A 12022-nucleotide genomic window follows, 5' to 3' on the forward strand; every position below is an offset into this window, starting at 1 on the left:
AGGATTGCATTTACAAAAACTAAGGAACAAATATAGTCTCAGGAGAGTCAGGACACTTCCTGCTTAAATAGAAGCTATTAAACTCAGCATTAAGAGTACTAACTACGTCCACAGGTGGACACAAAAAGAGATTAAATTGACTCTCTTGCACAGCTCCCATCCTGGCCAGCCTATCTGCACTTCTATTTGCTTCTCGAAAGCAATGCTTAAAATGGATTTGGTGAATCTGGGTAGCCAGTAGCCTGCAGTCATTCACCAGAGGAGAAACCAAACTGTTAGTGCAGTTTGAAGAGGACAAAACATCAATAATAGCTTAAGCATCTAACTCTACTTCAACAGCATTAAAATTTCTATTTATGCAGAGTACAAGCCCATCCTGTGATGCCCATAATTCAGCTAAGTAGCTGGATGTAATTCCTATATTTCTCGCAAATCCCACAATCTAGGCGCCCTCTTCATCATGAATGACTCCACCTCCCGCTGGTCCGGGATTCCCAAGAGAGGATCCGTCAGTGTTCAACTTAACCCATCCATGGCTCGGTCTTTTCCATCGAATCTGCTTAACAACGAGTTGAGATGGAGTTTTTTGGGAAATAAGCACAATAGAAGGACTCCATAGCTCTATGTACTACCGCTTTAGCTAGCATGGGATTGATTCTTTTGTTCTTGAAAACCACCTGATTCCTATTGTTCCAGATGGTTCAAACGGTAAATGGAAACACAATTTTCCAAGGAATTGGGAGCCGAGAATCTGCCTTTGTCGATAGCACAATTATTGACAGCCACATGAGGAGGTTTTGCGTGAAGAAGGGGCCATTATTTGCAGATATTCCCAGTTGGAACCAGGTGGCCTTGATGGCGAGGCAACCTCAAAGGGCATGGGAAATCGTTTCTACACCAGCCTGACACAATGGACAAGTAACATCTGCCTCTTGATGCTAATCGCTCTCTAACCCCAATGCTGTTATGGCAACGTTTCCATAGGAAGGTCTGAACCTAGGAAGGATTTTAAGCTCCGCTGCAAGCCTGTAAGCACTTCTAAGATCAAATTCTCCATGCTTTGCCCCCACCCAAGTCAGTCTGTCTTGGAGCGCTTTCTTGGAATTCAGAGGAAGATCAAATGGGATCAAGGACCAATTCCATCCTGCATTGTTCCATAATAATTGTTCTTTATTCCTTAGACGCGTGAAGTTTAAACCCTAGATCCTTTATTCACCGACAAATGACTTTCCTGGTTAAACTAACTAATAACTAGAACCTACAATTTGGTCATTTGATCAAAGAATATTTGGAAATTGGAATATGCACAATGGACCCCATATAATTGAATTTTAAATTTTAAATTCGGCAGATTTTGACCTAATTTTACTGACTATAATCTCGGCATAACTATGAGAGATTATGATCAAATTGGTTGAGACATTATGGTCCTTGTCTAGGAATTGAATTTTGAACTTAAATGCATATTGATTTTTGGTGAGTTGACGATTTGGTGTGTTTTTTGACTCTTGGCTAATGTAACTGACACTAATTTCGGCATTACACACTGATCAAATTAGCTTTTGCTCTTACCAAACGAGGCTTACACTAATTTTATTGATCCTTATCTATACGTTGACGGCTCGCTGCTACAGCCAAATCATCCATTATTTCAGTAGAAGTGTGAACAGCTTACAGCTTCAATAAAGTGAAAACAATTGAAAGAGAAATTATTCATTCGTCCATTATTTCTTCTTTTCTTTTCTTTTTGGACATTCATCCATTGTTTCATTTCTTGTATTTTTACCCGCTCTTCCTCTGCCTAAGAAAGTGCTTAAACAATAAGCCAGGTGTTGCAACTTGCAACCTTCAAAGCAATGGAAATTAGCAACAGACCAACAGTTGATTGCTCACTATGGAAATTAGCAACAGACCAACAGTTGAGAACAATCTGCTGTTCCATGCATTTGCTTAATGCAGTTCTTAACTCCACTACTTATGTCATACACAAATGCACACCAAAGAATAATTGTGTATATTTTACAACAAAACAGAAATACAAATTGCATACTCAGAATAAATCCATCATCACATCTAGGATCTATCTCTCAAGAATTTGTATTCTCAAATTACATGGGGAAGAATGAACATACCTACAATGTTCAAAAAAGAAGAAAGAATTCACTGCTGTTTAGGAAAAATTTGGAACCTTGTTGCCATGCAGCTAAGAAGGGTGATCATGGAACAATTTTCAAACTAGAAAAAGAGCAGAAAGGAGCATTGCAAGATATGAAAGGAAGAAGCATGAAGCAATTTTAGACTGCCCATTCCGTTGAGTTGGAGCAATTGTTGTATTTACACCACCTGGGCTGGAAGTTGGTGCTGTCGTCGCTGAAACAGGTGGTATAGGTGGCTCCATCACATCACTTTCATTCAGGACAGGGAACGGAGCCTCAGCTGGTGGCATGTAGTCAGAAGTAATGAATTGCATGAGACTCCCAGCTTGAACAGAGGACATATAAGGAGGTGTGTTTTTGCCCAATAAACATGGATTCCCTGCATTACATTGAAGCGTGTCATTGTATCAGTAACTAGAGACAAGCTTGAATTGCTCTATAGGACCATGCCAGGGGAGAAACAAAATGCTTCGTAGGAAACTGAATTGAATCAATTGACTATGAAAAGTTCCTGGAGGATTTGAATGAGAAGAGGCAAGATGACATGAATGTTTGTTGGATGCAATAATGTATTAACATTTTTGTCCAGCAGCATTTTGTTACTGAGACCTGTGATTACAAAGCATTTATGTTCTAATAAGCATGCAAACGGAGGCCAGGCTGTTAATCTATTAATCTAGTGGTATAGAGTTGTGTCAAAAATTTCTAGAAACCCAAGAATAATGCCAATGCAATTTTTAGTTTTGGTGTTTAACATGTATTTCTGCATCATTTAAGTTAAAAGAACCAATAAAAGTATCCAGTATCCACTTACTTTTGTATCTGGCAGCTGTCTTGGGGTAGTCAGTGATGACACCGTCAACACTGGCTCCCGTGACATATGAGTTGATCTCCACAGTTGCATCTGAGAAGAAGTCCCATGCTTGAGACACAAACTCATTGCTGAAGGTTTCAACATAAACAGGGAGTTTAAATGATTTTAGCTTCGATACAGTATCAGTAACACCAGTAAGGAATGCATTATTTTCAGGAAAGACAGAGGTCTTGCTGACAACCACAGCATGAGCAAACTTTTTAATATCCCCAACGGCTGAGTTTGCGGCATCACGAATATTCTCGTCAACCTTGTATACAAGCTCATAATTCGTTTTGTCCTTGAATTGCTGGAGAACTGAGCTGTTAGTGGACTGAATCATGACTCTTAGTGCTACCTGATTATCATAACTAGCTTTACTCAATGCATCTTTCACTGCCTTGATTACATCTAATCCCTGCTCTCCTGCAAGGTAGGCCGCATTCTGAAAGGAACAGAACATAATGAAATGGCATCATCAACATAAATAGTCAAGTCAGGGTAAGAAGAATTTTTATGTCTCAATTGGCAATACACAGAATCTACATCCAAACATTCTTGACCAATATGAAACACAGTGGTTTCTGCATTGGCACCAGCATAACTTTCGAGAAGGAATGCATGGCAATTAGTGTCAACCTAAAGCAGAGTCATCAAGCATGACAGATCACACTCTATACAAGAGTGGACGCCTACAAATTATTGAATAAGAGAATTTTGAAAGAAAACAACTGAAAATCATTGCTGACATACCTCACCCCTCTCCCTAACCCCCAAAAATTTGATAGAACAAAGAAAACACATGTTACACCAATAAAAATGTTCAGAGTCTGTAAAAGGCATGATCTCTGACAAATTACTAATCATGGATTTCTGGTTTAAAATATCTTTTCTTATAAAGTTTTCTTAGCATCTAAAAAGATGCAGGCATAGCAAATACTCACCTCTATGCTGATCAAGACACCAGTAAGAGAGCTAGCTTTCTTTGACAAGGTCAAAAAGTCAGCCAATGTTAGATATCTTCCAGCATTTTTGTACTTTGGATTCCGGAACAATCTGTAGCCTGCATAGGGGTTTGCTATGGACGCTGCAGGAATTTAGAAAAAAAATGCAGGGATGTTAAATATGATTCTAGGAGTAACTTTGCTATTCATTGTATTCACAAAACAGAACAGAATATTCCAGTCAAATAACATAACCAAAATGCACTAGAAGATATAGAACAAGGAAAGCAGATGAATTGTCATGAGAAAGGGCCCTCTCAACACATAAGAATTTAGGATGTCTAAATTTATGTTCCCTCTCTAAGGTCCAAAAATCTTTTCCAAAATGTTACAACATCCCAAAAGTTTAAGTGAAAGATTTACATTTTCAGACTAAAGTTGACTAAATCAACCTGTAAAGTTGTAGTAACATTTACTTCCTTTTTTTTATATACATTTGAAGTGGGGAAGGGGCAGGATTCAAACTTAGTCATCTCCATTAGAAACACCAAGAGAAGCCATTTGACCTAAAGCCTAAAGGCTAAAGGTCATTGGCAAAAACAAGTACTTTCTGACTCTTCCTTGTACCTCCTGAATTTTCTACATAGATGTATGGTTCAACACTCCAGTAGTTCTCAAAGAGTTTACATAGAAAGTTTGGACGTGTGACTCACTACATTTATGCACCACGTAGTTGCATGGTCTATGTGATGACCCAAATCACTAATAAAAACAAGAAACAGTCATGCTCCAATTAATGAGAATACTGATGAAAATAGAGTTATAAGATATTCACCAGTGACGTGTTAACCAGTAATTAGAAGTTAGTAACATTTCCTTCAGTTATAATTTTGCAAGAAATTAGGTAGGATGTTTCTCTCTTTGTAATAACAAAAGCTGAATTTGGAAAAAAAAAATTATTTAACATTCTAAATATTACATTTACACCACAGAATATGTAAATGACAACCAAATTCAACTTACGTGTCAAAGATTGAATCTGACTCCATGTCAGGCTAAAGGTAAATATTCCACTGCCAGACTTGATAGCTGGAATGCTTTTTGTAAGGTTGCTGAAAATTGATTGAGCAACTGTTGTGCTATCTATCAGATTTATTGAGCTTAAGCAAAATGGAGTCCCATCCTTTGCCAATTGAACAGGACAGTCAAGTATATCTACTTGATCATTAATAGCTTTCATATATGCTAAGTCCGTACAACCAGGGTAATCTCCACTTGCTCCATATTTAGAGATGACCAAAGCTTTTGCTGGAGAATGAAAAGGTGAAAGAAAAAGGTCAACAATAATATCCTAAAAAATAATGTTGTCATATAAATACAGTTAGACAAGCTCATCAATCAGTTACGAGCAGAAAAGTATCAAAGCTTTTATTAGAAGCAATATGCAATAGTGATATACCTTGTGCTGAAGCATTTTGACCTAGATGAGCAAAGCAATCTGCAATGTGAGAAGAGAAATCAGCATCTTGAAGAAATTATTATTGAAATAAGCAGGCAATAATCTATCATAGATAAAATTAAATGATTATGTCTGAATTATCAAGATATTACTGTTAAATGAAATGCAACTATAAGCAATGGTATTTTAATCCTTCAGTTCTTAAAATGTAATTGTGGCCTGTGACACACAAAAACATATGCAAGTACAAATAGAACAAAATCCAGTTTCACTTCTAGAATAACCTGATCAAGGACCTCTGTATTAAAGGTAGTCCCAGGACTAGAAATGAAATTGAAAAGTCTCCAAAAATCATGGTGAGTTTTAGCAAAATTTTTTATAAAAAAAATATTGATGAACTTCAACTTCTCATGAAGTGGTAGGATGAATCATGAATGCATCTGTATGAAGTTAGAAATGGCAAGAATTTAGATAAAAATGCAGGAAAGTTGTTCAAGGTTATCTGGAGATGCACACTGATATTCACATGATTGCACTGATGAAGAGTAAATCAGTTCACATTGAGTGTCCTACAAGGTCAAGCAATGAGCAAAGGAGAAATCTATCAAGGAGTCCTGGTAAACAGACCCAAGGAAATTGGAATTAGAAGCTTTATTGATTTGATCATTAGAAATCTAACGCATCTGTCAGAGGGTTCAGGTAGGCAGCACAACTTAAGTTTTTATGAAAATTTACATAACTCAAAACAGCTAGAGAAACTTTATACTGAACTAATACCATTAAGTTTTTAGGTATGCATGATAATTAGGTGAACACCATCTTTAAAAGGTGGAAAAAAAATTACCTATAGCCTCTGATGGAGTAATTGGGAAGTCGGTCAGCACACCATCAACAGAGAAGATGCCATTGTCGACGTAATTCAAGAACTCAGTTACAGGATCGTAACTATAATTGAAGCTAAATGGAACATCATTTGAAAAATCTGATGCAAAAACCTCTAGCCCTACTTTATGAGCATCCAAAACAACAGACATATGAGGTAGTAAATAATTATTTGCATCTACAGGCCATATGTAAGACTTGGGAACCATAATTCCAGAGGCGAACGTCTTGACAAATGTAAGATTCTTTAAGAGAGAACCATAAGTCTGGTTGGTTGAAGGCTCAGTCTCATCTTGTCCTAGAAACCGGAAGACCAGTTTTGTCGTTTTTGGATTAAATCGTGCCGTAATACTTTTTAGGAAACCAACCTCTGGTGATGAAATATAATTAACAATTACAGATTTTGATACAGAAATTACATAGCTTCTCATGCTCAAATTGTGTTGCGTGAAGAATTGATCATGCTGCACAAGTATGAGAACAAAAAGGTTGGTCAAAATGATAGCTGTGCGACCAGCTCCTACATGTTTAGAGAAACACCTTACCAAGAAGAAGATGAATCAATCAAATTTTAAGACAGAACTATAATCTTTTATTTACCTGAACGTTCAACCAGAAACCTGGTGGCTTATATGTTGAAGCCACATCTTGAACTTTGAGAATTAGGAAGCCATTGCCATCAAACTTATTAGTTCGAGAATAGACTCCTTGAGTTACTGGTTAGAAATACAGAAACTGTCATTAATTGTTGATACAAAAAAAATATATCAAATAAGCAACAACAAAGCCTGATAGAAACTGTAAACAGTCATTTGAAGCAATATTTTAATGTTTAAAATGCATTTTTAATCTCATATATCATTGTAATAATAGCTGTGGACAATTATGATAATCCAACCATATATAAAGAAAAATGTGGCATCAATCATTATATTCTGGTTCACAAGACATCCATGTAGCCAACAGCAAATTCAAAGAAACAACGTTTAAAACAACTCAGACTTACAGGCAATAGTCGATAGCTCCTTGAAGGTGAAATCCACAGAAAACCATCCTTTGGTAGGGACCCCATTAACCAGGTAAGCCTTATTCCTTTTTTTGAAAATATCCATAATGTCAGAACTGTTACTTAGCAGGAGATCTGGCGCACAAATCCCAACTCCATCCTTTGTTAATTGAACATCACACCACAAGACCACATCGGGTACACTAACCAGCAATGCCAAATTATATGCATATGAAGTAGAACTAGGAAAAATCCCTGAAAATCCACCATTTGCAATGACCTTAGGCGGCTTACCTACAAGGCAAATCATATTCGTTAGAAGACGAAGCCAAAAAATTGTTGGGTATACAGGCGTGAGTAAAAGCCCCACATGGATCGAAAAACAAAAACAAATAACAAAAAACTACTTGCGAAATTAATATAACGTATAATTGGGTACAAATGTCCAATATCCCAAACCTATTTCCTTACACTTTGGGGTTAAGTAGTGTGTCACAAAAAACAACACTTTCTAAAATTTCTACAAAAGATTCTAAAATAAAAATTCAGGAAATGTTTTTAGAAAACACTTTTTAAAAACACTATACCCCAAATCCAAATGCAATATCTGGATCATTTTCATTCTTCCTGTTTCTGAAATCAGAAAAATTATTCAAATTTCAACTTCCGTGACTTCAATTAATAACAAAATCACAGTTAAAAGTTCACAAAAGGTAACCCAAAATAAAATTATAGCTTACAAGTTGAGATCATTAATGAACATGAGCACATTATATTGATGAAAATCCCCAAAAAAAAAAAAATTTGCAATAAAAATAAATGATGGATCTAGCTAATCAGCATCAGACTTTTAAAATGAAAAACCTTTCCATATTAGTTTAAAGTTAGGTAACTGTTTTCACTTCAACTAATACAACTTGTTAACTGAATTTATTTGAGATTACATGCATTAAGACTTTTAGATTCAAAATGGTTTTTCTCATAGACAAAGCAGAAAATCAGAAAGAGAGAGAGAGAGAGAGAGAGAGAGAGAGAGAGAGATCTATTTGGATGTAGAAGAAAAAATGTAAGAAAAATTAAAAGAATTAAGTAAAATAGAAAAGAAAAACAAATTAAAAACAAATAAAATCCTCTGCATCAAGCTTAGTCAACTACTCTGCTCGGTTCTATAAGCTAAATAAATTTCAAAAACGAAGAACTAAAAAGCTGGTCAAGTTAATAAGTTACCATAAATGAGTTTTTCACCTTTCCAGAACCAAAGCAGCACAAAATTCATTATTAAAATATATATATATACAAAATTTTCATTTCCCTTCACTTCTTTCTCAGCAACCAAACATAGTTTAAAAAATTAGTAACAAAAAGGCTACAGAGACAGAGACAGAGAGAAAGAGAGAAGAAGATTCACCGCTAAGTGTAGACCATTTAGATCCCTGAGCAGAGACCAGAGGTGCTAGCAGCACCGAGTGAAGAAGTAGAAGCAGAAAGAGAGTTTGAGCGCGTGAGTTATACATTGCCGGAAAAAACAATACAGTTAGTCGTCGGAGACTCAGTACGGAACTTCCGGCGATCAAGTTTTCTCGGAAAATGAATTCAGATTCAGTACTACTTGTAAGAGAGAGAGAGAGAGAAAGAGAGAGAGTTGAGCTCTGAACTCTATTGCTTTTACGGGCTGAGCTGACATATATTTATAATTTTATTTTTATTTTTATTTTTGTTGTTAATGTAATATATTTAAATTTTAAACTAGTTAATTAACGAGAAAATAATGGGGTTTTGGTAATGAATAAGAGGGACGGTGTAGTTAAATACGCGTACCCACGTTACTGTCTTATGATCATATTATTGTTGTCAAACGTAAGCGGCTCGACTCAGCCGGTTTCTATTACAACTAACTTCTCTTTGTCCTAAGGAAGCCTATGTAGACTAGTTACCATCAACTTTCTTTCGGTCACCATCAACTCTCTTTCAAGAGTACTACGGATAAATAGTATTTTTTTTACCTTAAATTTAATGAGTAAACTCCATCATAAATATGAAATAAATGAATATTATTCTCTGTACTCATATTCACAATGAATATTACCATAAATTTAATAAGTAAACCTCATCATAAATATAAAAGAAATGAGTTTCATTTTCTGTACTCCGGGAGTACGTAAGTATTACTCGTATTTAGGACGATTTGGTTGGTGATTTTTAGTATCATTATTTAAAATAATGTGAAAATTATGGTTTAAAAAATGCTGTGAAAACACGTATTTACAGTATTCATAAAAAAAAAATTAAAAAAAAAAGGGTTTGATATCATGTTTCAAATAACATATTTCAGTGTATGAAAAAACATGTTGTGTATTTGGTATGGGTGTGTGTGTTTTTTTTTAAAAGCTAACAAACACAGGACAATTTAATAATTTTTTTATTTGAAGAGAGAAATGTTAGTTTATGTGTTGTCTAATCAAGTAGGCCTCATTCCCTTGAGTTTGTGTAATCCGAGCTATTATATAAAAACAGAGAATGTTAACAAGCATCATGTGATGCTTGTTAAAGTTGGACTAATGCAGGTCTTAATTAACAAAAAAATTAGATAAATGGAAAAGGAAAAAAAAAAGACATAAAACTAACCCCACAGTTTATTTTAATTTTTTTCTCTCTCTATAAAGCTGACCCCATAACATGTAAAATTGAAGGAAAAAATGACATAAAGTTACAAAAAAGACAAAAAGCTATAAATAATTTTTTTTTTTTAAAAGTAAAAAAAATTGGTGTTAACGGGTAACCGTTAACACAACCCTATAAAAAAAATTCCTTTATGAGTGGTCCTAAGATAATAACTTTTTTTTTAATGAGATAGTTCATTACTAAATAAGGGGGAAGTATTAAGTACTAACTCTTTTCTATCCTCTTAAACGAAAATGCAAGAGGGGGAAGAGAGGATATGATAAAGAGTCCATTCCAAGTCCAAAGAGAGGCTTAGCGGGATGTGGTCCTAAGACTATATATATGTATAATCCCTTGTTAGCAAGTTCAACAACAAAAATTAGTAATTTGTTGATTTTAAATCTCAGAAAAAGATAATTAAGGGAGTAGTAAAGTGTAAACCCCATAAGACAATTAAGTGTGAGATAATGAAAGTGAGGTGTGGGACAGTGGGGAGTGAAGACATTTTTTTTTTAATAATTGCATTGTTGTGTTGAATTTTTACTAGAGTAATGTAAAAGGCACAACAAAAATTATTCTTAATGAATTACAAAGACTAATAAGTTTTCACAGTTGAGCTGAATTATTAAATAAAGAATTGAAAAGAGTAAAGATAAAAATCATTAAATAATAAACTAAAATATTCTAAGAAACAATAATTAAAGTTCCCTTAACAAAAATAATTAATAACTTTATTATACTACTTAATAATAAGGATTTCCAAGGTTTAATCCTAGCATAAATAATTAATATTTTCATTATATTAAAAAAAAATGTCTAATAAACTTATAGTTTATCCTTTATTCTCTTACCAGTACTATAGATAACTTTTTAATAAGGAAATCACATATTTTCACAATATTCATTTCCTACCTAAAACTTATCTTCTAAACGAACTTGGTGCTAATTTGAAAAATCTTTCTTCAAATTATGGATCATGATTTATGAGAAAATGTCTATATTATTATCCTAATGATTAAGATGAAATAAGAAAATACTATTTATAAAGAGGTTATTGTCAACCTCTTCAACACATATTTGAATAAACCTCCTAAAAAATATTCTTGGAGCCGCCACCGACTTTCACATGAGATATTTAGTGATATTATTTTTCATAAAAATGCTAAAACTACTTTAGAAAACTTATAAAGTGATTTGACAAGAATAGGATTAGTGTCACCTTAATAACATAATAAATGAATATTTTAAGAGTCCAGTGAACAGATGTCATTTGTTAATGGACCATTTTAGGAAATTTTTTAAAATACTTTCATAAGAAATATAAAAAAGTTATAAAAAAAAATCAATTATACTTTTTCTTTTCCAATAAAAAGTTTTTAAAATTATTTCTTAAATCAATATTTTTATAACATCCGTTAATTTTTCTCATATTATAATTACTTTTACTTTTTTATACTCGGCAACTCATCAAGATATTTTTTCAGGCTCTCAAAAAAAAAAAATCAAGATATTTTTATCCGTGTTTATTTCTTGAAGCCTAGCAGGGTAGGAATGGATATTCTAATGCTTAGAGTATTTTGAAATATAGAAAAAGAAATCTAGATATTTTTCATCGTACTCGTTTCTTGAAGCCTCACGGATTAGGAATGAATCAAATGCTAATGGTGTATTTTTAAAGATAGAAAAGAGAAGTCGAGATATTTTTGCCCATTTCTCGAAGCCTCACGGGGTTGGAAAAGTAATACATGAGGACACTAATCGGAGAATGAGAAATGGGAAGAAAGGTTAAAACCTAGTTCGACAAGTGGCAATCAAATACCCTATATTGGCTCATTCTAATATAAATATACATTGCATAGAGCACAAGTGCAGTCATCAAGGTCAAGGACTTTGTTATCTATTAAACCCAACTACGTAAATTCCCATCATTTTTCTTTATTTCTCTTGCTTCTAGGGTATTATTATTTTATTCTTTCTTTTTTCACATAACAAAAAGGGCAAAGTTTATTTATAAAATTGATTGTAGTTTAAGACTATAAATTTACTTAATAAAATAAATAT

General features: G+C 33.9%; 1 protein-coding gene across 1 annotated transcript; it reads right to left on the reverse strand.

Moving 5' to 3' along the window:
* Window positions 1–1991: 1991 nt before the first annotated feature.
* Window positions 1992–8985, reverse strand: LOC126695803 (glycerophosphodiester phosphodiesterase GDPDL3-like; the record flags this gene model as incomplete). The annotated part of the gene is made up of 9 exons (XM_050392616.1): window positions 1992–2535; window positions 2971–3454; window positions 3954–4096; window positions 4977–5261; window positions 5413–5451; window positions 6257–6758; window positions 6895–7010; window positions 7301–7594; window positions 8709–8985. Coding segments are annotated over 9 exons (2445 nt in total), but the record flags the coding sequence as incomplete, so codon positions are not given.
* Window positions 8986–12022: the final 3037 nt, after the last annotated feature.

The sequence above is a fragment of the Quercus robur genome, chromosome 8 (genome assembly GCF_932294415.1).
Source record: "Quercus robur chromosome 8, dhQueRobu3.1, whole genome shotgun sequence".
Classification (NCBI taxonomy): domain Eukaryota; kingdom Viridiplantae; phylum Streptophyta; class Magnoliopsida; order Fagales; family Fagaceae; genus Quercus; species Quercus robur.